Below are 27,756 nucleotides of genomic sequence, written 5' to 3'. Positions count from 1 at the left end.
CTCATTCACTCATTAAACAAATGTTTGAGTGAATATTTGACATCTGCCATTAGAGGAACAAATACTGTGAAAGCAGGGTCGCCCTCTAAGTTGCTCCCAGGTAAGTGGAGGAGCCAGACCTTACAATTGCATTGGGACCGAGTGCTGCACAAGGTAGTGCTGGGGGGGTGGGGGGGTGGGAGCCTCATGCCTGGGAAGGGATTTCCAACAAACGGCATTTGAGAAAGTGCATGTTCTAATCTAATCTCTTTATAGTAGATTTAGTCAAGTGTAATGTGTCATCTTCTCTTAAACCTGTATTATCATATCTTTGTGATTTTGTCACCTGCTGACTTTTTAAAATAGTAAATGTGAGAACAAAATGAACTCTGTGTTTGGGCTCTAAACATAGCTTAAATTCCAAAACAAAGTGAAGGTGTTTCTTATAAATATTTAGTTTTTGTTTCTGTGTTTTTAGTTTTCTAAATTTTTATGGCAAGGTCCTGATGGGTGAGGTTTTTCATTTTTATTTTGTTTTTTGTTTTTGGATATTTTTCAGGTTATTGAAATTCGAACTATGGAAGCCCCGTATTTTCTACCAGAGCATATTTTCAGAGATAAGTGCATGTATGTTAATGCTTTGCATTTTAAGGAAGGGGCACTGACTTGAGAAACAAATCACTGATGATTACAAAGGAGTAAAATATTGTTAGAATAAGTTTCTGGTATTTTATAATACTCATCATTTTATGTTTCTGTCATTTAATTTCTGTAACTTGGTTCTCTTGCTCTAAAAGTTCTTGTACGTTATAAACGTAAACTAATGCACACATAGTCAATCTTTGATTAAAAAATTTATCTTACTTATTTTTAATACAGAGATACCTCTCTTAAATATAGCATGTTCTGCTACATAAGAGAGTACAATATCCTGTTTAAGACTCTCAGTAATAGATAACAATATTAAAATTATGGCAGAAAGAATGTAATGAGGAAAATCATGTTAAAACCTGCATTTTTTTTTCTTGCTGTCCAAACAAAAATATATACGAAAAATACTTCATTCAAACTTTTGGTCTGTAAAAGCAGTTTAGTATTGAAAGCATCAGTGTGAGATAATATTAAGCAGTTTGAAAGGAACATGAGACCCTGTGTGTTTGGACAAGTGCTCCCTATCACTTAGTTGACTCACATCTTCTTCATTATCAGTCATTGAGCTCCATTTTTATTTTCTTCTCTCAGTGGATTTTTAATTAGCATGTAAGTGACAGCTGAATTTAGCCCTCTTCATCATTTACTGTGTGAATACCAGGAGAATAATGTAAGACTGACCACCACTGGAGCATTACTGGGGAGAGAACCGCAGCAGAATGCTAATATTAATATATGGGTCCACATGCCATGTGTTTTTAAAGAGCTCAAATTAGCCACCTAAAATATACTCACTACAGTTTCAGTTGCATTTATATTTATATTTAGGCCTTGGTCTAGATTGTTTACGTGTTAACTTATTTTTGCTCAGTACTTTAAATAATACTGAATGACTTTTGTTTTTATCAACTTGACAGGCTTCCAAAATCTTTAGAGAAGCATGACAAAAATGTGTACTTCCTGACCAACAAAATTGCAGAGTCTCTAGGTGGAAGTGGCTACAGTGTTGAGAGGCTGTCAGTGCCGTATGTGCCACAAGTAACAGGTAAGAGGAGGGTGATTAGAACTCTTACCCTAGTGATTATGTTTCAGTAATTTTTCTGTTAGCCCAGTTAGCAGTGAAAATTAATTATGTTTGTATACGCACTATATCACAACTCCTTCAAATGCTTAAGAGAGTTTACTTCTATTTTAAAATTTTGCTCTTGAAAACCTTTAGTAAATCTCAAGACATATATGTGATTTTATCATGAGCAAATTGAATCCTCAAGTGATTATTATTATTATCCTTAATATATTATTATACTTTAAGCATTATTATATTCTTTAAGCAAAGAAGCAAAGTGAGATCTCTACTTTTCAAGCAATATTTGTATACCTTAGAGACATTGGTGAAAATTGGCTAGTGATTTGTGACTGCTGAGCTCAGTGAATTAGGTAATTTTTGTCAGACTATTTGCTATGTAAAGAAACCTGTAACTTTTTAAGTTAAGAATATGTTTTCCTCTGTGCATTATGTATTTATTTCTTTTCTTTGCATTGCCTGAAATAATTCTGTTTGTTTCGAGGCAAAACTGCATGATGTCTTGCATTCCATTTTTACTTTAAAAACTAAAATTAAATAATTTCTGTCTTACACATTCATTTTCATTTGATGACTGTATAAATACTAAATTTTGTAGAAGAACTAGTTCTTCCTTTGGCGATACTTCTATAAGAGAACTATTTGATGTTAGTTAGGTAGTTTTCTGGATTAATCACTGAAAGTAGCATAATCTTTGTAATTAACTATCTTTTTCATAACACAGATCCAAAATATATCTATTTATTACAATAATAGTTATTCATAGTAGTCCAAGATGTTAATGAAAGCTTTTGCATTTTCTTTTAAATTCCATACTGTAGAAAATTCTTGTCTTCATGAGTTCCTTGGGGAAATAAAAGTGCTCAGAATAAAACATTAGTAGAGCTTTGTACTTTAAAAGAACTTTTAAAGCAAACTTTAAAGTATTTCATTCTTATAATTTGGATTTAGCTCTCTTTCCTTCAGGCAAAAAACCTCATAAACCCAGGCACAAGTACAAAGGTAAATCCAAGTGTCGGTTTGGCCTGCCCTTTCCCTCACCTGTCCTGTAGGAAAATAGCTGAGTACAATTTGCCCTCTAGAAAACGGAGCCAGTGGCCTGTGTATTTCACATAGTCGTAAGTTTAGTTGTCATTTTGCTCTGCCTTCCCCATAGCTGTAGTTTAGTTTCACCCCTTGTTATTTCCTTTTACCCTGTTTCTATAACTCTGAACAATGAAAATTATGGTACTTTTTTTTTTAACAGGTGGTTTGCTCTTTCCATTTCCTTTCACCTCTGCAAAAGATGTGTTCTCTTTCTTAATGCCTCTCTGTCCTTGACTGGAGAATTCTGAGTATTTCAGCATAGACTTAATTATATAACTGTACAGAAATCCCTCAGTATGAATAAGATTTTTCTGCTTTATAAAGGCTAATAGTTCAGAACCAGCCTGTGACATGTGTGTCCTGCCTTAATGCAGAAAGAGTCAGAATCGGTTATTAAATTTTCCTTTTGCTGTATAACCAATAGGTACTCATTTTTTTAAAGGGGGATTTAAGAACAGTATATTCTTTTAATATAAAAGAAAAAGGAGAAATATTTAGTTTGTTGTATCATGCGTGTACCCATCATCATCATCAAAATAGTGGCTGCCCTTTATTATACATTAACTGGGTGCCAGTCACTGTGATAAGCACTTTGTATTCGTGTTCTCAGTTAATCTGCAAAACAGTTTGGTGAGGAAGGTAGCTTTATCTTTGTTACAAATGGGGATAGTGAGGCTGAAATTAAATAATTTGATTAGAATTAAGAGAATGCACTGTCACGCCTGTTCAGTTTGGCACTTAGTAAATTGACTTTGCCAGCTGTTTTTCATGTGCTCAAAAGTTGTTCAGTCATCCACATTGATCCAGATTTATTTTTTCATGTAGTCCACAAACGTTACTGAATATATATCAGGCACTTTTATGACTTTTAGGGGTAGAAAGATGTTAAGATTCAGCCCCAATCCTCGAGGATTAAAATCTGGTGGGGAAGACAGACAGACAGTTGAAGTACAATGGTAATTTGTTGTAAGGAAAAAAGAACGGTCTGCCTAAAGCTTATTGAACTATTGGTGACTGACATGCAGTAAGCGATCAATAAATGTTAGCTGACTATTGCCTTTTTCTTTTGTCTCGAATTAACCTAGACTTTGAACAGTGTGTGTCTAGGTGTGTGCTAGGTGCTCCTCTGTGAGGGCACAGCATTTACTGAGTATTTACAGTGCGCCAGCTGCTGCGGACAGCAGCAGGAATGAACAGGACAGGTAGAGGTTCCTCTGTCACAAAGCTTGTAATCTTCCCTAACTGGGGTCCTCATCTGGACCACAAAATACAGAAGATGAGTTGAGTGACTTCTTTCTCAGTCTCCCAAGATGGGGATGCATAGGAAAGAAGGTAATTCATTATACAGTTTGTCTCTAATAGGACCCTTAACTGGACAGCTGCAATATGCCTTAAAAGCTACTATCAGAGAGGCTTGGGGCCCTCAGGTAGCACCTTGGAGAGTATTTGGCCCACGTCTGGTGGAAAAGGAATGTCTTCCAGAGGAAGAAATTTCTAAGCTGAGCCTGAAGCAGGTGTTAGGCAAGTGAACTGTGTTTCATGCAGAAGTTAGCGGCGTGTGTGAAGGAATAGAGGTAGGCAAGAACATGATTTTTCAAGGAGTTAGTATGTAGTCTCCTTGGAGAGAATTGGAGGAGTAGGGTTGGGAATTGTAAAACCAAGTTAATTGTTCAAACTGTTCTGAAAGCAGCAGGGAGTCACTGAATGATGTTAAACAGGGGGATGGCATGATAAAGAGTTGCATTTTGAAATATTACTCTGGTTGTGGTTTAGCAAACTGAAGATGGGACAGCCATTTAGAGTGCTCTTCAGTGATGCCCCGGAGACAGGACAGTGGCCTGTACTAAGGAGGTACCAGCGAGAATACAGTAAAGCGGGTGGACTCCAGAAAATTTGAAGGAGAGAATCTGTAAGCAGTTGATTGATATGCGGGCACGAGGAGAAAGCCAAAGATTTTGTCTAGAGTTCTACCTTGGACACTTGGGTGCTTGGCGCAGCACCCGGAGGAGGAGCAGAGCTTGCTTGCTGCTTTGTTTGCTCAGTTTTTGTCATTTTTGTTTTTGTTTTAGGAGGGATAGGTAGTGTGACCGGGTTTAAGTGAAGAAAAAAGTACGCATTTCAAATGTAGCTGTCTATGCGTCGCTTTGAAGCTTGGATGATAGAAGGATGAAGTTTGTATTAACAGAAATAAATAGCGAAGAGGGGCTAGTTTGGGAGCTCAGCCTCTTGTTGAGTGTCTTGAACAAACAGTGGAGCGTCCAGCTAAGGCACCCTGTAGATACTTAGGGGTCAGAGCTGGGTTTGGGGTGAGAGTTTAGAGGTTATAAAGAGACTTTGAAATTAGCAGTATAGGGAATTTTGCAAAAGCTTTCAGGGAGGGTGGCTTCTCAACAGGAAGAGTTGAAGAGAAAGAAAATAGAATGGCTTTGTTCTACCTTAGCTGTGTGGCCTTGAGCATAACCCCTTCATCTCTCAGTGACCCCATGTCCTCATATGTCAAGCAAAGGCCATGGCCCTTAAGCCGTTCTGCTCAAATGGGATATATACATGAAAGTACTTTTAAAAACTACAAACTGCCATATATATATAAGAATGGCATTAGTACTTTTTCGATGTCTTAATTTTCCAGTTGGCATTGTGAATTTTTGTGAATTTGTTTTATTGTTTAAAAGAACTGACAACATATGGGTGCCTTTATCCACTTCATCAAAGCTTTTATTGTTTTCTAACCAATATCTGCTTATAAAAGTTTTTGTGAGTACTTCCCATCTCTCCCGGTAGCCGTTTTGTTTTAAAAATAAAAGATTGTCTTTTATATTACACTGACTTTTTATTCCATGGTGACAATGATTTTAGGTTGTTTTTATTTTATAAATATGATTAGCTCTGGATGAAATTTTTTTACTATGGGACCAAAAAAGTATATCTGTATAAGCAGTGTCAGCATTAAGCTGACATTTTAAATTTCATGTAGATAAATTACCTGTGAGATTTCATTCTGCCCCAGTTAGCTTTTTAATTGAATCTGAGTGGTATAGTAACCCTAATTACATTGGTGATTTATTATATACAATTAAGTAAGTTCCCTGAGTAATTTAATGTAGTTCTGTGTTGTGCTTGTATTCAGACTGTTGTCTCCATCTGAATGCAGTTACACTTTATATATAGATGCACCAGGGGGCAGCAGAGCATCACTGAAGGAAGTTAGGCCTCGCTCTCTCCAAGTATTGCCTCCCAAATCCAGGTTCTAATTAAAAACAAAAAGAAGAAACGATGCTTACCATTGTGAACAGCAGATTATAGGAAGAGGAGAAGGAGGAAGGATGGGAAAACGGAAAGGGCATAGTGAGCAGTCTCAGGGACTGCCCCAAACCAACTTGGGGAAGGGAAGCAAGGGGGTGCGTGCGTCAGACACTGAGATGGCGACAGGGCTCTCTCCAGCTGGCAGGACGGTGCGGACCACCAAGGCTGCAGTGACGCTACATTCCAGCAGACTTTGAGAAGCAGGTCAGGGACAGACATGGACAGCCCACGCACACAGGGGAGTTACCATCTGTAAGCTCAGTTTTGGAAACCTTACTTTTGTGTAGATATACAAGATGCCTGATTATAGCTGTATCTGGGCTTTTCCATAGACAGGCTGCTCTATAGGTCAAAAGAAAGAATTTCCTGAGAATATAGTGTTAGAGTTTCCTGTTGAATTTCATTTTCTTCCCTTTTAAAATGTCTAGTCTTCTTGTGCTTCTTCGGCAGCACATATACTAAAACTTCTAGTCTTTCTTAAATCTCTGCCCACTGTGCCTCCCTTCTGTTGATTTTTGGCCCTCAGTGATCCCTCTCCTGCCTCTATACTGCTCTTTTCCTTTTTATTTTTATTTTAGGCTTCAATTTGACTCTTCTTTTGTATATTAACCTAGAAATTCTTGGGTGGGTTTTTCGGTGAGAAGCAGGCTGCTGTTTATTCCTCATTTTGGTTTTGGTGAAACCTTGAATGTCGGCCTGCCTAGGGGGTAGAAGCAAGTCAGCAGTGATGCCCACATGCTACTTTGTAGCAGTTCTGTTGATGTTTGGTCACTACGTTTGGTGGTTTATATAAATGGATATGATCGTGAAGAAAAAATAGGAAGAAGACAGTGTCTAGGTTAGCGCAGGAATAGCCATGTGCAGAAGGTGAAATATTTCCAACCTGAAAACTACAGCAGAACAGTATGCAGTTATCTGTCACAGGTGGGTATGTATTTGTTGGGTACCTCCAGCCTTCATACAGCAGAACCTGAGTAACTCATGTATGACAGATGCAGAACACAGAGTTGATCGCTGGATTTCTTGCGTAGTTGGGGGAGAGGACATTAATTTTCATGTCTATAGTTCAAGGCCCAGTAGATGACTAAAGGGTAAAAATGAAGAGTGATAAGGGACCATAATTGATAGTAAATTTTTGTAGCTGGAAGAAAGAAGGATAAGTAAAATTAGAGTAATATTTAAGATTGAAAGGAAATGAGATAATATTTAACTAGGGCTTGAAAGATAAGAATCTGGATGGTGGGGAGGACATAAAGAAGGGCAGGTAATAAACTGTTTCCAGTAGGAGTTTCTGTTTGTAAAGAAGCATGTGAGGCAGGTGTGCCACAGCGCGCTCGGAGACGAGAACAGGCACATCTGCCTTGAACACCAGATGGATCAGGGGACAGTTGAAGTTGCTGTTGGTAAGATTTGACTGGAGAACCCAGAACACCTTTTTACTTCATCAAGCAATGGGCAGAATTGCTTGGGTGAGTGATGTGGTTCGTGTTTTGCTGTTTAAGAAGCTTATAATGAGGTGGTGGCATACAGGGAAAATTCTAGAAAGGTCTGTTATCAGTCAGGATGGACCGGGTCAGGGGTTCTCAACCGTGGGTGGTTTTGCCCATCCCAGGGAACACTAGTTGACCCTAGAGACATTTTTAGTTGTCACCACTGGGGCAGGCCTCCTGGTGTCTAGTGGGCAGAAGTCAGAGAGGCTGCTGAATACCCTGCAATGCACAGAGGAGCTTCCAAAACGACAGTTATCTGACCCAAAATGCTGGTAGTGCCAAGGTTGAGAAACCCTGGCCAAGTTATGCTGTGAGAGCAAGCAGTCACAGGTTTTTAGTGGTTTAGAACAGTAAAGATTTATTTTTTGCTCCAACTGTGTGTAACTTCCTGTCATCCATATTCTGGAGTTCAGACTGATGGAACAACCCCCTCTCTGCAACATGCCCATAGTTTATTGGCCAGAACTGGTTACACAGTCCCTCCTAACCACAGAGAGACCAGGAATTGCAGTCCTACTGCATGCCCAGAAAGAGGGTAAACTTGCCGTATTTGGTTAACAGCATTAATTACTGCTATGGAAGGCCACCTTGGAGTACAGGAGTAGTCAGTAGGAAAGAAACCAGTCTCTTTATGCTGGCCTTCTTTTAGTTCATTCTTCACCCCTTCAGTGGAATAAAATCACAGTGCAGTTGACCCGTGAACAACCAGAGGTTTGAACTGCACAGGTCCACCTATCAGCAGATTTTTTTTTCAGTACATACATACCACAGCGCTGTATGAGCTGCAGTTGGTTGAATCCATGGACGCAGAACCACGGATACTGAGGGCTGACTGAAGTTATATACCTCTTAATAATCTAACCATGGTCTGAATGATCCTTGTATTGGGATATGCAGAGTGGCTTCCTTTCTTCTGGTTTTGCCTTGATTATTAAGATGGCCTCCTAGCATTCTGTACTTCTCCATCATACTTTATTATTTGTGCAGTCATTTGTTTGTTTCTGTCTTCCCCATTGGACTGTAAGCTCTGTGAGGGCATGGAGTACCTCAGCAATCTGTCTCTAACACCTAACATGCCTCTGTTCACTTAATGGATTTGTTGGATGTTGAAATGCTGCAGTAGAAAGCAGAAGTAAGAAAGAACATATGGAAGGAGATTTTAATCAAAAAATTCAAATCTTCATGAGGTGGTTAAGCACAAAATACACTGAGGAATAGCTGTTGAATTTAGTGATTAGGAAGACAGTGGAGTTTTATGAAAAAAAACACTTTAAAAAGAGTGGTTGGGGCAGGATTATAATTGCAGGGGTTAAGAAGAGTAGGTAATTAAAGGTCAGAGCAATTCAGACCAAACAGGTAAACAAGTTTGCAACAGTGAGAAAAAGAGTAGATCAGTTGGAGCACTGAAGTGAAGAGGAAGTTTTTCTGGACAGGTGGTTGGATTATAAAGCGAAAGATAAGGAGCCGGTGGAGTCTAATGACTGGAAAGGTGGAGAAGGAGCTATTAGCTGAAGCAGCAAGTTCTTTCAACCCATAAATTTTAATGCACAGTGAACACTTTTAGACATTGGTTCCTAAACTGTTACTATAAAACTGTAGTTAGTTGACAGCATTCACTGTTTTGTGGAAAAATGAGAGGTATATGGGCAATATCGTGAGTTTTCATTTAAACTGAATATATATGTTCAATTTAAATTACATAATTCGTCATTTTGATGTTACTTCGACTGTTGTTTTCTATTAAAGTATTAGGTAATAGTAGTTGATGTTGCTATTCTAAGTGCCCCTTTTTGGAAAATAAAAAGCACCAGTTGACCCTTGAACAATGCAGGCTTGAACTTGGTGTGTCCACAAAGACAGGATTTTTTTCAGTACGTACTACGGCTCGTGCTATGTGATCTGTGGTTGGCTGACCCCGTGGATGTGGAACCAGGGATACGGGGGCTGACTCATACGCTGATTTTTTGACTATGCAGGTGCTGGCACCCCTAACCTCCCTGTTGTTGAAGTGTCACCTGTATTAAACTGAGTTCACCCGTCAATTTTATTTTTTTATCTGCTTCACAAAATGTTAAAGTCTGAGAACACACTGCTTTATATATTTTTTAAGAGTAAAAAGGACAGTCTGCCTTAATTTCCTGAAATTTTTGAAATCTGAAATAAAGGATTTGTAAATGACAATTTCTAACTAGCAAATAATGGGGGAAATTTTGTTTATTTTAGATGAAGATCGACTTTCTAGAAGAAAAAGTATTGTGGATACCGTATCCATCCAGGTGGATATTTTACCCAACAGCATTCCTTCTGATGATGTGGTAAGTTGCTGAAAGTCCGTGACAGGATACTGTCTTGAGATAGGCATCAACTTAAAAGAGCCACCCCCCAACAGTCTTTTAAACAGGAGCAAATACAGCTCTGATTTACCCCCAAATCAACAAAATTGTTAGTAGAAATTAATCTGATTTAGCCTTGAACTTATCTATAATTTACTTTACTGAACTCATTTCAAGCACCTCTAAAGATACATAAACTTGATTATTATGTGTTATGTCACTAGATTTCACACTGTAACTCAGTGTAGTAAAAGGAATCATAGAACAAAGTAAGTTTTTTTGTAAGATTTTTTTGTAAGAAAGAAATGTTGCACAAGTCCTGTTATTAAATGAGTAGGCCTTCCAGATCCTGTTTGTTTTTAAAGATTTATGAAACATAAGTTGTGAGAATAAATGGAATTATACACTCTCATGTGAAGCCGAATGCTCACTACTTTTAGAAAATTTCAAAATTTCACCTATGAAGGTTTTTAAAAATGTTTTACTCATTTGTGATAGTAAATGCAATGCATTTAGTGTAGGTTAAGCTGAGTCAATGACCTATGTATGCTTTCAGGAGTTATTTGAAACATCATAGATTTAATGTTCTCCTCTTTTCAATAGAGCACAAGAGTGTACCCTCCTGAGTTACAGGAAGGTAAAAGCAGGAAGAAAAAGCATCCAGTGTTCTCTAGGACTTATTCACACACATCAGCAGAGAATTTTTTGATAATCAAGTAAAAGTGCCGAAATGCCAGGATGTCAATCAGCCTCCTCCTTGTGGTTTACCCATTGTTTGCTTTGCTAGGCATTTCATCATTTCTCACTGGTGCAATGTAAATAATTAAAAGAATATCCACATAAGAAAAGGGGAAGGAAATTGTCTGAATTCATGCTTTCTCAGCCTCCTTTCTCCCTCCTACTTCCAATCCCTGTCAGTTAATTTGTCTTAAGGAATTAAAACTATTTGGCGGCCCGGGTACAGCCAGTTAATTCATATCTTTCATGCTATTTAACTCCCTATTATGTAGAATTAGTCAGTTTTACTAAGAACTTGTCTGCAGAGCATCAGAATGGTCGAACAGGCAGTTGGTGTTCATTTTGGGACTTAGGGCTTTAAGGTTGGTTTAAAGTTTCTTGCCAGTTTAAGGCTCAAGAAAAAATCATCATTCCTACATTTTACCTCTTCAAAGCCATTTTACTTTATACACTTCTTACTAGCAGGGAGGATATTTTGCTAACTCTGTCTTTTAATGATCATAAATTTCCTGCTGTTACCTTTGAGGGGAGAAATTCATCCAAAGCCTTAGGTTATACTTGTCAGGAGTGCAGTCTGCTTTATTAGCTGGTATTTTTCCATTCATCTTTTGTTAACCATTTTCATTTCTTTTAAAAGTGCATATGTAACACTTCAAACTGTTGCAAAGAATCAGTCTTTTGATGAAATGATCTGAAAAAACCATTTACATGAAGACAATGTAGGAGGAAGATTCTTGAACACGGATTTTACATTTAAGTCCATTAAAACATTTGTTAACTTGTTAAAGATCCGACTGTTTCCTCTTTGCTATAACTGTAAATCCTCAGTCAAATATGCCGCACGCTGAGTATTTGAAAAGTTAAATACAGTTTGGTATAAGACTTACTTGAGCACATTGGAGTTTCAAACTCATTTACTATGATGGAACCTGATTTGGCATATTAGGAATGATTGTTCAAATGCCAGAAGACAGAATAACAGTACCTTTTAGGCTAAAACTAATTTCATTGCATGGACAGGAGAAATTCTCATCAATTAGGTATTCACCAGTTAATGGTATAACATGTCAAACTAAGAATAAGTGTGTTTGCTAACAATGAATCAAATAAGAAAGTTTATCATCTGAAAAAACATTATTTCATCAAAATTATTTGAAATTGTATATACATAATCCCACATAGTCTACAGGCATATCTGGTACCTGCTTTTAGAGCCTGTAACTTTTAAAAAAAGAAAATTGTTTAGATGGCGCTCATAACAAAATTTTTATTTTCCTTGGATATAGCTTAGCTTATTACCATGTTCTATTAAAATACCTGTTCCACTTGAGGTATGTCAGTTCTAACATTTGCAATTCAAATTCTATTCCACCGTGAATCACTTAGTGGAGTTTCCCTAAAAATTGCGCTATATACGTGTAAAGATACCTAAATTAGATTAAGGTCTTTGAGAATATAAAGGGTAAAATAGAGGCATCTCTGCCTCTTGAAATTAAATGATCAGCTTGACTGACAGAATAAAGCGCCACAGGCACGAGTCTGATCTCTGGTGCTCTCTGAGCACTGGAGGCCTGGCTGGTAGCATGATGGATGCGAGTAGAACCTGAAACCATGATTCAGTTCTTCTCTCTGAAAGGTAATAGTCAATGCTTGACTTGGGGGGAATGGATAGGAGGCTATATACATTAAATTTTGAGTACATATAAAATTTTTATATAAAATGAAGTCACTTGTTGGCTGAAAAGGATTGTCATTTATTCTCGGACAAATAACAGCTCTTTGTTTTACACATATTTATTCCTGCCTTTTTCCCAAGTACAACTGAAGAAACCCGTATGTGTGCTAACAAAGCAGGATGTCTCATGTCAGGTTAATGTTAGTCAGAGCCTGCTGTGCTAGGTGCTGTAAAATTACTAAGGTGTCCGTGCGAGTGGCAGTACCGCTAGTCTGGTGAGAAAAAGATGAACAGCAGATCTTATGCAAGACCAAGGGTGTGGTACAGTCTGGTAAGAGCTGTAGATCACACATAAGGCAAAAGTCATAAAAAGTAAAAGCAATGTTGAAACTCCTCTAGGATCATGCCTTTGCTCCGTTTCTCCATAGCTCCAGCTCAGCCAATGTTTTCTATAGATTTGGAACAGATCATAGTTTGCTTGAGCACCAAATGAAGTAGGTGGCTTGTATTTAACAACTACTTTGTATGAAAAATATGAGTCATTAAACATTAGTAAAAAGAAATCCCTCTTTCAAAAAAAATAGGATTCACAAAAGGAAAGAGTGGGAAACAGGATTGAAGCCAAATTATAGAAGGTTTTATCACCAGGCTGAGTGAGGGCTTTGTATATACTTTGGTAGGAAGTGGGGAAACACGGAAATTTGGGCAGTGTCATTATCGGAGCTGTGCTTTCATGAAAAGAATCTCGGAAGTGTCACCAGGCTAAAGTGGAAAGAAGAGACTGGAGGCAGAGAGGCCAGTTAGGAGGTGCTTGTGACAGTCTGCACGAGAGGTAGCGAGGGTCTGGAGCAGCCAGGCTGGAGACGGGGCAAGGGGCGGGAGAGCAGGCGTTCCCTGTTCTAGGTGGGGGATGGGTTGGACCAGCAAGTGACTGAAAGGGATTTAGGGGAAGGAGGTAAAAAAAGGAAGGAACAGAGTGACTTGGATGTTTTTGATGCTAGGAAATTGCATCATAATAATCCAAATTAAGGAAAACAAAAACAAACAAAACAAGAATTATCAGATAAAATGCGTTAGCTTTTCAGTTAGCCAGGATTAAACAGGTAATAAGTAAAAATTATATGTAACAAGAATTCTGGCTTGCTTTCTTCTCCAGTGTTCTTTCTTCTGCGCTATGGTTGTTTCTCAAAGGACTAAAGCTTTTAACCAGCTGTAAGAACACCAGTGGGTTTTTTCTTTGAAGTACTAGATTGCTTCTAGGTGCAAATAATCGACCAGCCAGAGCCTAATCTTGTGAATCTGCTCCAAATATCTAGAACAGAGCAACTGAAGAGTCCCAGGTTTAATCTGACTTTAACTAGAAATATGAACCCTCAGTAGAAAAACCGAGGTAGTGGAACCCTTGCTGCCTGATTTCCAGCTAAAGCCTTTGTATTGCAGAGAAGCTAAGGTGCAAAGCATGAAGTCTTTTGGCTTCACTAGTCTTGCTGCCTTAAGACTTAGCAAGAGAGAAGCTCATGAGCTAAAATTAGGGATTACCGAAGTCCCAGGCAAGTACTCGTGTATCGTTTCTTTACTTTTATTCAGAGATATTAGTGTAATCAGATACATTATTCCTTCTGAACCTGTTCTAGTGCCACAGAAAATATTACTGACTTTTTATATAGCAGTTGATTTCATGCCTTTTACATGTCCCAAAGCAAGAGAGAGATTTGAAAGCCTCAAGTTAAAGGGTATTTCTAGAGAACAAGACTTGGTGATCGACCTTAAAAGATCCAGAGTATGATTATTTTAAGATGTCTGTCAGCTGTACTCATTAAACACTTCCAAAAGGAGTGATTCTTGCTTTTAATTTTATTTTAACTTAATTTTTGATTTGTAAAACGTATGTGGTACCAAACTTTTAAAGGGTGTAAAGTATGTGGAGTATTTATCACGTAGCTGAAACTGCGTGTATATGTTATCTGTGCCTTGAGTGCTGATTGGATTGCCTTAGAGGATGCTAGTGCTGCCAGTGTAATGCCGGTCTGTGGACTTGTTTGGGGAACCGCTGCAGTAAGCCATTGTTAAAGCCAGTGAAAAAGAGGAGATTATCTGATAACCGTGGAGCAGAATCACAAATACAGCCAACGCAAAGAAGAGAAAATATTTGTGAAAGTTATTAGATGGCTTGTAGCTAGGTGAAGGTGTCATTTATATTGACCTTTCCTAACTCTTTATTTTACTTAAAATCACTTTTCTCTAGGTTAGTAACACTGAAGAAATCACCTTTGAAGCATTAAAGAAAGCAATTGGTGAGATTTTTATTGTTTGCCTGTTAACTCTGCTAATGTTTTGCTAGCTCATCTTTATCTTAGTACTTGTTTAGATGCCAGAATGAAGAGAGGCAGCATGGCAAATATGTATACTGTTGATTTCTATATACATATATAATTGATTTATTTAGTTACATTCTTTAAACTTTTGTAATTGTCCTGTCTTGTTGTAGACAATTATTTTCCTTTGTATGGACGGACTTTTCTAGAACTGTGAAAGCATAGCATCACGTATTTTGATGCCACCCTTATTTGGTGGCCAGCATTCAGGCTGCATGGATTTATGAGAAATAGTCAGTGTATTTCCTCTTCTGGGAGATGGGTGGATGAAAATTCTGAGAAATTCTTTTTTTTTTTTTTTAACTTTTTTTTATTGAGTAATAGTCATTGTACAATGTTGTGTCAAATTCCAGTGTAGAGCACAATTTTTCAGTTATACATGAGCATACATATATTCATTGTCACATTTTTTTTTTCTCTATGAGCTACCACAAGATCTTGTATATATTTCCCTGTGCTCTACAGTGTAATTTTGTTTATCCTACGTTTTGAAATCCCATCTGTCCCTTCCCACCCTCCGCCCCCTTGGCAACCACAAGTTTGTATTCTATGTCTGTGAGTCTGTTTCTGTTCTGTATTTATGTTTTTTGTTTTGTTTTTGATTTTTTGGATTCCACATATGAGTGATCTCATATGGTATTTTTCTTTCTCTTTCTGGCTTTTTGTCAATTAGAATAACATTCTCCAGGAACATCCATGTTGCTGCAAATGGCGTTATGTTGTTGGTTTTTATGGCTGAATAGTATTCTATTATATAAATATACCACATCTTCTTTATCCAGTCATCTGTTGATGGACATTTAGGCTGTTTCCATGGTTTGGCTATTGTAAATAGTGCTGCTATGAACATTGGGGTGCAGGGGTCATTTTGAAGTAGGGTTCCTTCTGGATATATGCCCAGGAGTGGGATTCCTGGGTCATATAGTAAGTCTATTCCTAGTCTTTTGAGGAATCTCCATCCTGTTTTCCACAGTGGCTGCACCAACCTGCATTCCCACCAGCAGTGGAGGAGGGTTCCCTTTTCAATTCTGAGAAATTCTGAGAGAATTACATAAAGTGATTTTTTTAACAGGCATACAGTAGTGTAATTAGAAGTGTGTTTCTACTGGTGTAAGAGAAAGGAGCTGGCTAAAATCGTCAGCAGGCCTGATAGAGCATCACGTTAATCCTTGCTGTTTTATCAGGGAGAGCATTGAGGCAGAGAAAGCAACAAACTCTCCTGAGATCACATACTAGTAAATGCTGGACCCAAACTTCATACCCAGGACTGGCTGACTCTGTAATCTTTTCACTTATCTTTTCCTAAAATATTACTCTGATTTTTTTTTCTCCTTTCACCTTCATGCAAATAAATTTTATCTTATATAATTTGCCCCTTTTAAAAATTTTTAAATGATTCCTTCAAATAAGTATTAATATAAATTACTAAAACTACTACTAGGCTAACGATGCCTTGATCACAGTTCATTTCTAATTGGTGAAGCAATAGAGGGTGGAAATTGACTTTCACAACAGTGGGAATTAGCTCTCAATTTTTAAGAAATATTAGAATAAGAATATCACTGTCAACGGAAGTGAAGCACTCTAGTACCCATCATATATGAAATGAAATCTGACCTTTTTCAGCTTAATCCATTATTGTAATATAATATCAAATTTGCCAAAATTAAATTAGTTGAATTTAGTAAGCAACTTTTGAACACCTATTATGTACAAGATACTTTGAGACATTTAAAAATTAATGGCATGATACCTCCCCCAACCAAAAGAAAATAAAAAATAGTAGAAAAATTGATGGCATGTTGAGGAATTTACAGTCTGGCAGTGGTTCACAAAGTATGCCTTTGGACACCTGGAGCCCCGCGGCAACTCTTTCAAGGGATCCTTCAAGTCAAAAACTATTTTTAACATAATACTAAGACATTATTTACCTTTTTACTGCATTGTTTAACATGAATGAAAGCAGTGGCATCAAACTCTACTAGTGGTCCCCGTGTTCTGCAGCACCACACACTCTCAGTTTTTTTTAAAAAGCAGGATATCTCTTAAGAATGTCCATGATGAGTCAGTATAAATGATTAAGCTATTAAATCTCAACCCACAAATGCATGTCCTTGAGAAATACACACTTAAAGCGTCCCTTTGATTGCTTTTATTTACAATCAGAACTAGTTAATTTTTACAAGGAACACCATTTTTACTTTAAAAAATAAAAAAGGCAGAAAACTTACGGTACTTATTAGACAATGAAGTGAAGCTGTCACTTAAAGTGAAAAAAGCCACACTGACAGTATTTGCTCCCGATGATAAAATTAGCACTTTTGAACAAAATTAGAATTTTGAAACTTGTTTCTGCCACTGTGAGTTTGAGAGTTCCCCAATATTTATTTAAGGACCTTTCTAATGAGATCTGTGGTAAACTAACAGATGTGATTTTTAGAGTATTTTACAATATGAAATATCTACGTTTAGAGGATCTGTGTCAGTCAGTGGAGCAGTATTCTAAGCGATCATTGGATGATGTTACAAAATCATGCGTGAGGAAAGCTCTACGTAAACTGTAAAACAGATCAGTAGATGTTAATGTAACCAGTTACAAAAAGTGTATTAATAGGGTCTCAAATTCCATATTGCAGCTGTTAAAGTGTTTGTCGTGTTTTGTTGTTGTGTCCAAGAGGAGATAGCCATGTTTTGTGAAAAGGCTACTGAATTACACTTTCCTAATACATAGCTGTGTGAGCTTAGATTTTTTTAATCTACGTCAACCAAAATAACATACTGCAGTGGACTGAACGCATTTGCAGATAGTATCCAGCTGCCTTCTATTAAGCCAGACATTAAAGAATTTGTAAAAATATTAAACAATGCCATTCTGTTCACTAAATTTTTCACTTTAGAAAACACGGGTTTTTTTTCATTAAATACTATTTATGTTAACATATATTTATGTTAACATATAGTGGTTTTATTTTTTTTTAATTTAGTGAATATTTTGAAAGTTTCTCATTTTTATGTTGTAGTGTAGAAAATATCAAAGGCTATATTATACACTAAATAAAGCTATTCGGCTTTCTCAGTTATTTGTTCTAGTGTAAAGGAGTCTTGAAACCACAAGATTTGAGAAATGCGGGACTAATGCATGGAAAACTAACTTGCTGCCTGCAGGTTGAAGTGTTATTTTCAGAAACTGAATAGAGCCCAGCAATGTATGCTCAGCTTGCGCAGGTCTCCTCATTTCCTACTGCTTTTACGGACCTGCTTTAAACAGTTATGTTTCCTGCCTGGCCTCTGACACATTGGAGCTTGTGACCCTGGTCTAGTGAACACTAGAGATATGATCATAATTCTGTATTCAGAAAAAATACATAAATGCTGCAACTTTGTTAACCTGCCACAATTTCAGAGGAAAAAAATAACGCATATTTCCCTTCTACCTGCTATTTCCACTTTTCAGAACTAGCTAATTGTTACAGTTTGTCCACCTGAAGAGGAGCTTTGCTTGAAGGACCTTGAACAGAGTGCATTTCATCTTATGAAATTCTTGACCAGAAGAAAAAAAAAAAAAGACTCACCAAGTTGTTATGTAGCAGCCCATCAATAAATGAGCCGTTAATTAGCTGCCTTTTCATATTCCTAAGCAAATAGACACAGTTATTATATTAGTGGTATCAAAAAGATAGACATTAATTATTTTACTTTCTTACAAACTTTGGCTAGATCACAGATCATCTTAAGATAAATTTAAAAATCCCTTTTTAAATTGTGGAAGATAAATGGAAATTTGGTTCAAATGATTATATCTGTATTTCGGTTATGCCATTCATTGTCAAGTTTAGCAGACTTTTAATACCCCATACACACACGGACATGTTTATTAGTAAAAGAATATCCTTCAAGAAGGGCCTTCAAGTTGTCTGACTTGTTGGAAGTTGTCCTGCTCCTGTTTTTTTGGTGAGAGAGACGGAAGGAGTCTGTGCTGTGTAGGTTTTACATTTTTTGTATGTGCGCTTTCTAGCCTTATCTAACACATTTCAAGGATGTTACACCTTTTGCTTTTTTCCCTATACAAGTGGTCCTATAAATTACCCTTATTTTTGATTTATAGATCATTTGCTCTTACGGACATTAGCAGGTTCTATGAAATTCTATATTACTTTTAATGGATCATTTTAAATATGTCTATAGATACCAGTGGAATGGAAGAACAGGAAAAGGAAAAGAGGCGTCTAGTCATAGAGAAATTCCAGAAAGCACCTTTTGAAGAAATAGCAGCACAGTGTGAATCCAAAGTAAGTGAACACATGGTGAGGGGGTGGGGGTGGAGTTTCATTTTGAGGAAACTTTCTTGGTAATTGGTTGGTAGGCTTCAAGCTTTAGGCAAATCAGCAGAACACAAGGTAATGGATCAGGTAGAGACTAAAAGCTCTGAAGGCGTAGCTATGAAGCCTGAATGATTTTTTGTGTGTAACATAAGCCGATGGGGATGGCAGATCCCAAACTAAATATTAATGATTGTTGTTGCTTTGAAACTTCTTTTGCAATGATTTTCAGTGATTTTGCTGTGGGTATTTTGTTTTATATGTCTGTTAATTTGTTTTTACCAGTGAGACTAGGAAAGAAATAAAAGAGAATCTTTACATTAAGTTCCAGTGTTTGAGACAGATAAAACCAAAGCATTGAAGCATTCTGCACCATCAGCTGAATAGTTACAGTTATACTTTGTCCTGTAAATTGCATTTATATTATTTCATATGGATATTTGGGAAAAAAATTAATCCATTTTTAACATTTTTTTTCTCCTTTGTAGGCAAATTTGCTTCATGATAGACTGGCTCAAATATTGGAACTCACCATACGGTAAGGGATTTGATCCTAGAAGAGCAATAAGACAGCAAAATAGAAACTGTTAGACCCCTGTACATTTGTGGCTGCTTAAGTAATTGTGCTTTTCATTTAGGGTAAACGCAAGATCAGATAGGCGCCTTTGTCCTTGAAGTTGTTCTGCTTACTGGAAATGATACCATTTCTTACCCAGGGGGCTTCCAGCTTTTCTAGCTTTCATCTTCCAGATCATTTTGTTCCTTCAAAATGGTCCTGAAAGGACATTTGAGTAATTTGGAAGACTGTCATTCTAATGATATGTTTAACAAGTTAATTTCTCACATGTTTTAACCATTTTGACCTGCAAACACTACAGTTTTATGTGGTTCAACCTCATAGTTCTTTCCAGGGCAGTAACGATTCTACCTGTGCATATGGCTCACTTGAATTATTAGAATTTCCTTGAGTTTTCCCAAGTCATCTTCATTTGAGTGCTGTTGTTATTTACAGTCAGCCCTCTGTATCCGTGGGATCTGCATTCACAGATTCGACCAACTGTGGATCAAAACAAAATTCCAGAAAGTCCCCAAAATCAAAACTTGAATTTGCTGCTTGCTGGTAACTATTTACGAAGCTCTTCTGTTGTATTTACGACTATTTTACATAGCGTTTACTTTGTGTTAGTTATCATGTGTAATCTAGAGGTGATTTAAAGTATAAGGGAGGATGTGTGCAGTTCGTGTGCCAACACTGCTCCATTTTGTATAAGGGACTTGAGCATCCACGGATTTTAGTATCCGCAGGGAGCCCTGGAACCGGTTTCCCATGGATACCATTGGACAGTTGTATTTTATGCTCCAAAAAAATACGGTATCTAACATTGGTTATTCTGTGTCTGTTGGTTATTAAGTAATGAAGCACGTGACAGAGGGAGAGATGATCTCCAGGTTCCTGTGAAGGAAAGACTTTCTGTGTGCTCTTACATTGACTTCGGTGTGGAGACTGGTCTGTGTGTGAGGTGGCACAGTAGAGGAGACGTAGATGGAGGCTGTGCTTCTGGCACTTTTTCTCCGTCAGCTGTATCTTTTATATTTCAACATGATTAGCTAAGCCTGTTGTGCCTCAGTCCCCATAGGCAACAGAGTAAGCAGGTGGATGCTCTAGTTTACATGCTTTTCTTCCAATCTTTTCTGCCTTCATATGCAAGGCGTGTTTTCATCAGTATAACATCTTGTCCTGGGCATTTGCACCATTCCCGCCACCACTGTCTTAAGTTGAGAATCACTCATTTACAAAAATTCAGAACAGAGAATCAGACCACAGTATGCAGTACGTTGTATACCTTGGATTCAGAGGAAATTTCTGGGCGTGGGCTTTATGCACAACCTAAAAGTTGCAAGTTCAGTTTTATTTGGGGGCCTTACTGAGAACTACGACCTGAGGGACAACCTTTCAGATCGCTTTGAGGAACTGCTCCCAAGAAGCAAGGGAGGAGCCAGGATGTATAGGCGTCTGGGGCTGGGGAGAGAACATGTAGTCACACATCAGAAGATGGCTGCTAATCACAAAGAACAGCCATCTCGGGTTGGTGATTTTAGTGCTTTTCTATGTATGGGAAAGTGCAAGGATCTGGGTTCGTTGAAATTACTCCTTAGATGTGCATCTTAGCTGTCTAGGGCCAGTAGCCAAAGCACAGAATGCTTCCTGTTTTTCTCCATCCTGAATCCCCCTCCTGGTGCACCCCTGGGGCTGACTGCGGTGGCTGATGGCTTGATCCTACAGAACCGCCGTGGCGGGCAGCCTTCCCCGTCCACGACTTCTCTGATGCCTGTTAGCTGTGATAGTGCACATCTGCTGTGTGCTCGGTCTGTGCCACCTGCTTTATTTCTGTTGTGTTTGCTAATCCTCAGCACAGTTCTGAAAAGTTAGGTAGATCCTGTTCTTTTTCATTTTCCATGTAAAGACACTGAGGCTTAGAGAAGTAAAGTAACTTGCTGAAGCGTATCCAGCTAGTGAGTGGAAATAATAAAAATTCAAATCCATAACTCATGTTTTTGAAAGAGATGTTGCTAGAGACCGCCACATTACATGTAATCACACTGTCATGGCTATATGGGGTTAATATTTTAGAATAAGTATTATGGCTTAGTTCTGTTTTACTGGTCCTGCAACTAATGGTTTGTATTTATTGAACCTTACTGCAAATAGTTACTTACTGAACATTTACAGTGTTAAATGCATCCTTTCATTTAATATTTACAGCAGACCTAAGAAATGCGTAGTGATTATGTTTACTTTACAAGTGTAGAAACAGATGCACATCGAAGCTGGGTGACTTATCCAAGGTTGCTGGCTAGGGAGTAGTAGTTCTGGGCACTTTGTGTGATGCAGAGAAGTTAAACAGACTTGTTAGTGAGCCTCCAGGGTCTCACAGCTTTTCAGCGCACCTGTCAACAATGCCTTGTTCTTCCTTTACAGCCCTCCTCCCAGTCCATCAGGAACACTGACCATTACTTCTGGGCATACCCAATACCAGTCTGTCCCGGTCTACGAGATGAAGTTTCCGGATCTGTGTGTGTACTGAGTGGCTCCAGAAGACCTCAGCATAAAGCCTGAAAATTAGGGCCACGCTGAGTTTTCAGGGTTTACTTAATGTGTATTAACATACTTCTTGAAAATAATAATGGAACGTATCTTTAACCAAATGCTTGGCATACCAGATTAGAAATTTTGCAACTATATTATATGACTTAGAGTACCTTTGAAGATAAATTTATGCCATGTTCATTTCTTTTGAGGTTCCTGATGGCTTTTAAAATTGAACTTGTATTTGTCTCACATTATTTCGTTGTTAAGTAATATATTTAACATTTTTCCCAAAAATGTAATTTAAAAATTAAGCCTTTAGCGGGTTGAAGATGTATGAAGTGTCTATTATAATTCTTAAACTAACTACACAACTGCTTAGAATTATAATTGCTTTTGTGTTTCTTTGTCTGCAGAAGGAAAAACATACAAATATATTCTAAATCCTGGGGCTGCAAATCTGTTGTGTGGCTTTTTGTCCCCACGTTTTAGATGTTGTGATAGGCATCTGTCCGTTTGCTCTAACAGTGACATTCATTCCTCAACGTGTTCATGGTAATGACGTTTACTGAGTAATATTCCTAGACTGTGACCCTAAAATCGCCATACTTTAAAGTGTCTAGTTCTTGGAATACTGTGTTTTCTGCCAAAAGTTTGACCATTCTACTTGAGAGTCTTAGGGCTTGCTCTTGGAGTACCGAACTGTGCAATATTTTCTACATCATGAGATGTATTAGTTTACAGACTGTGCTTTGAAATTATAGTACTATTTTGCTGTGGCTCCATTAATTAAATGAGCTATATATTTAATATAGAAAAAAACAACATTTAAAATGGCTACCAGTTCACCTGTGAAGAATGTGTACCTTTTGATTTCTATAAAGAGCACATTAATTAACATTTTTATATTGTGCATTGTTTTAAGTCCTCATAGTCAAAAAATGCCCCAAATGGGCTTTTAATTTGTAAGATTTGAACTGTAACTTGTATGCATCTCTGTTTAGGATTTGTGATATTACATTTGAAAAGAGTGCCTATGGTTTTAGCAATCAAGTGTGCTAAAGATCATCGTTTAAGCTTGGGTTGATTTAAGCTACCACGATTACACGTGCTGACAGACTTACAGTGGTTTCTTAAAATTAGGTACATTTTAGTGAATTCCACCACACGGCAAAAATGAACAACTTTCTTTTCAACTCTTATAAAATTCTCTTAGGACATTTTTATAAAACAATCTGTTTATAATTCTACTACCTTTTCAGATTTGATTCCTTTTTACATAAAACAATACACATATCAAACATTGTAGCCCAAAAAACAGTTCAGTTTTTAGCTTTTGCTTTTGTTTGAAAAATTGCAGTGAAGAATGGCATGTTATTACTTTGTGTACCTTAGTAGAAACAAAAAAGTAAGGAAATAATAATAGAACAAGCATACTCGAGATTTTTTAAAAAATTTAAACCAAAGTACTGCTGTCTTGAAACATCTTGCAAAAGATCCTAGCCTTTTAAACCTATGAAGCGACGCTCAGACGTCCTGGGCGGTTTATTCAGTGTGGACAGACGGGACATTGTTCTCCGAGTAGTGCTGCAGTCACCACTGGGGAGGTTAGTGGCCCCACTGCCGCTGTCACTGTAACTTTGCCTCTTGATCAGATAAAATATTTCACCATTTAATAGACCAAGTTTTATGTTTTTTAATTTCCTTTATTTTCCTCTGTATTTTTAAAGAAAGATACTAACTTTTGATCGTGCATTTAAAGAATCTAAGCAGGGGGACATGCAAAAACAATCATCATCCACTTGGATGTCATTTTATAGATTAACACTGTGTGCTTTTGTATGAAAAATATATATAATTTAATAGTATAAGAAAAGAAGATATATATTCATTTGCACTCATGCAAAACAAACTTTGCTCTACAAAATTTGTGTCTCTGTGATTTAAAAATGCATGTATAGCATGTAAAGGAAAACCATCTCAGTTAGTGTACATCATACCTTTCTCTTGTTCTGTTTGTAACGGTTGATTTGGGTTTTGTGGGGGGTTTTCTTGTTGTAGTTGTTGTTTTTAAATCACGGTAGGCTTCTGTATATCCTAAGTACTGAGCTGGTCTTGTTCACAGTGATTCCCAAGAAATGGTGCATCTTTTCTTTGGTCTGTTGTCCCTTCCAGAAGATGGCAGCAGACCCTGCAGGTAATAGGTGTGCATACTGTGTTATAGCCAGTTTGGATACTGAAAGTTTAGGATTTGTTGAAGTTCACTGTATTGCTGTATTTTTGTAGATATTTAAAACTCAATAAAAACGATTAGTCATTCTCTTTTTGCTGTACACTGTTGCTTATAGCATTCATTTTTTCCTTGACATTGAGTAGTTAACATTTAAATGTTCCTCCTATACTTGTGTTGTGTTGTCTTTGCTTATATAGAGTCATTGGAGTTAACCTGAATGTACGTGTACACACACACACACACACACACTCACATACTCTTTAGTACTTCTGAACTCATTATCTTTTAAAATCATAATACTATACCAGCAGTTAAATTCCCCCTCCTCACAGTATTTCTCTTCTTCCTGTCTGAAAATGGAACTGACTTGTTTTATTCCTGCCAATATATGTACTAAATGTAATGAAGTGAGTTATTTTTGAAATGTAAAAATTCACTGTGCAATTCATATGTAAGCAATAAAATATAATCAAATTACTTCTGTATAAGTACATTTTTATAATAGCCATTGCATTTATTAAACTTATCACTATTTTGCTTTAGTTAATAATGAAGGGCTTTAGTGGAAATCAAGCTGCCAGGTGGATTCACCCTCACACACGTGGCAGCATGAGATCCGTAACTGCAGTCACGGTGCGGCGGAGCTAAGACGCAGCGGCCAGTGTGTGCTTGTGAAGATCAGTCTCAGTGCTTGTGTTTTCAGCCCGCCTCTCTGCTGTGTGAATTACTGAAGCCTTTCTCTAAGAAAGAACAGCCCTCCTCTAGGACCCTCTGCCTCCCTGTAGAGCGGGTGGGCTTCAGGGACTTGCGCTAGGAGTGCAGCGGCGAGGCCAGGAGCACGGGCTGTGGGTTCGGATCCCACCCTCGCTTCCTGGCTGAGCGAGTGGCCTTAGGCAAGGGACTGACCGTTGAGCTCTAAAGCCCTTATCTCTAAGATGAGGATGGGATGTTCTGCCCTCGGAGGTTACCTGTTGAGGGATAAGTGAGTCACTTAGGAGAGGTTCCTTGTGCCACGCCTACGTGGCACACAGTAGGCACTGAATAAATGTTTATCATCAATAATCTTCCTTGAGTTCACTATCACTGAATCTTAAAGCAGCTTGACAGCTGTCTCATTTCTATAATCTTGGTCCAATCACTCAATTTTTCTGAACCTGTTTCTTTAGGTATAAAACGAGTAGTCTGTATGACATGCTGTCTCATATGCTTTCTTTTTAACTAATTTGTTGGATCCTGTTTCCTGTTGTCTCATCTGATACATTATTGACCTCAAGTACCAAGTTCAAATGAATGAAAAGGTGGAACCAGTGTGGAGCATCAGACTGCCTCTTAGTTTTGCTATATTACAATCGCCTTGTACTTAGACTTTAGTCAGAGGCAGACTATTAGGAAGCCAGTCACTTAGGTTCTCCCAAAACAGAGCCTAAAGCAAAGGCTTACATGCAGAATTGCTCTGGGAAATGATTGCAGGGAACCCCAGCAAGGGACTGGACCAATGAAATGGAAGGAGAAAAAGTTCATTAAGAGGATTCATTTACGAGCCGTGTAGGTGACTGGAAATCCATCCTACTGGACATTCTAAGGAATCTCACAAATAATCTCAGAACTGGCCACCCACTTGATGAAGGCTGGGGAAGTGTGTATCCTTGGCTTCATGGTCAAGGATGGCCCCGTTGACATGAACTCCCCTACATTCTGCATCGTGTGCTTGAGCGCTGAGCAGTTTCCTGAAGCGTGCCATGCCTTTCTCTCAGAGAAGTTCTGTGTCAGATGCAAGAAGTGTGGAAGCACAGAAGGTAGGCATTCTCAGATCCCACTCCAAGAACGAGGCAGGTTGAAGCCCGTGTGGGGCTGGTTCTCACAGCGGGACCTGGAGTAAGCGGTGGGGATTGGGTGATGTGAAGTCAGGCCAGAGATACCCTATGTAGCACTGCCTAGTGTGTTTAAGGACAAGACTAAATCCAGGAGCATCGGGTTTATAGTTTCAAGTTTCTGCCATCTTGCTTAATGAGTCAAGGGAGAGATTTTTAAACATGAGAGATTTTAGGGCATATTTACATGCTGCTTTCAATGATACAGAAGAGAGGGATAAATCGATACAGAATAAAAAGGAAATATTTGCAGAAATCAGACCCTGAAAAGGCAATAGGGCACTGTACGCAGAACGTAGATGGAGGGATTGACCTTTGATGTGGATAAGGAGCACTTTTTTCATTGTAACAGGAAGGAAGACAAGGAGTGCTGGTAATTTTGTAGCTTTGGTGGCAGGAAGATCAGGTCATTCCCACTGGAAAACTTCAATTTTCTCAATGGAGTACTAGGTAAGGTCATTGTCACTGGACATTTGCCACGTGCCTTGCATCTCTACATGTCTGTGAACCAAGACACTAACTGCCTTTACTCTGGGCTATTTTTTAGGGATATAATACAGCAATATTGGAACACAGAGATGGGGGTCTCCCTTTGGAGCAAAGGGAAGCATGTTTATTGTCCTATATAATAAGGACAGTCTCTTCTGGGGGTAAAGGTCAGGCAGGCTTATAGTCAATAAGAAAGTTTTAGGTTCGCTGTGTAATGAAAGCCAGGAGGTGTGGAGGTGTCATCTGGCCCTCTTTGCACTGGCTCAGGCCTTGAGGGACCAGCATAAATGCTGATACTCAGGCCACTGCCATTACTGCAAAAATAACGTCCTTTGTCGCTGACCCCAGCATCTCGTGTCTTCTGCCAGCGTCTGTGAAATGCAGACCAACTCATTAAGTTGCAAATAAGGTAAAATCTCAGTCTCTTCACAGTTCTTGACATTCCGCAGCTGAGGGCAAGGGAAGGTGTTGGAGGTTTAAAGACAGGAGAAAAGGGGCCAAACAATTGTTTTAGCAGAAAAATCAACTAAGAAAAGGTAGAGCATCCATGTGAGGTTTTGCGGTCATGAACTTAAAGTGGGTCACCTCGATGGCTCTTCCCCTTCAGCAGTATACAGCTGCCTCCGATGAGGGTGTGGAGAAGGTGGATGCTGGCCATTCTGCACGGCGACTGCCATGGGGAGTGGGCACTTATAGTAAACACCTGCTGGTAAAGGAAGGGGGTGCCGTCAGCGGCATGTCTTGCCTGGACTGTTGTAGTGCTCGCGGGCTGATGGCCGGCTGCTCTCACCTGCATTTCTTTGCCTAGAGCCTTCCTCTGGCCTCCAGAGCCCTTTTGCCCCCATGTGCAGCAGGCCAGAAGGAGTAAAGATCTGATGGAAGTCGATCTCTCTCCTCCTCTCCAGGGGTGTGTGTGTGTGTGTGTGTGTGTGTGTGTGTTCAGAGGTGATTACTCTGGAGGGTAGGAGGGGTATCAGCTATTGCCCTGGCATGACAACATTTTGATTCTTTAAGGTCTTCAGGAAAGTTCCGTCCATACCAT

General features: G+C 38.4%; 1 protein-coding gene across 5 annotated transcripts in view; it reads left to right on the top strand.

The window, feature by feature from the left end:
* The window catches only part of EFR3A (EFR3 homolog A), an 89,403-nt gene extending 64,572 nt beyond the window's left edge, over positions 1-24,831 (top strand). For 4 of the 5 annotated variants that reach the window (XM_032468171.1, XM_032468173.1, XM_032468174.1 and 1 more), the window contains exons 17-24: positions 539-606; positions 1,548-1,675; positions 9,817-9,908; positions 14,585-14,633; positions 18,900-19,003; positions 19,522-19,571; positions 20,046-20,153; positions 22,014-24,831. In XM_032468171.1, the coding sequence (XP_032324062.1) occupies positions 539-606; positions 1,548-1,675; positions 9,817-9,908; positions 14,585-14,633; positions 18,900-19,003; positions 19,522-19,571; positions 20,046-20,153; positions 22,014-22,119 (705 nt within the window). In that variant the 3' untranslated portion in view covers positions 22,120-24,831. The remainder of the gene's footprint in view (positions 1-538; positions 607-1,547; positions 1,676-9,816; positions 9,909-14,584; positions 14,634-18,899; positions 19,004-19,521; positions 19,572-20,045; positions 20,154-22,013) is intronic. The other variant, XM_032468170.1, reaches the window with a different exon arrangement.
* The last annotated feature ends 2,925 nt before the right edge of the window (positions 24,832-27,756 follow it).

This window comes from Camelus ferus, chromosome 25, assembly GCF_009834535.1.
Source record: "Camelus ferus isolate YT-003-E chromosome 25, BCGSAC_Cfer_1.0, whole genome shotgun sequence".
In the NCBI taxonomy this organism is placed as follows: domain Eukaryota; kingdom Metazoa; phylum Chordata; class Mammalia; order Artiodactyla; family Camelidae; genus Camelus; species Camelus ferus.
This window is presented reverse-complemented; position numbering and strand designations above follow the sequence as displayed.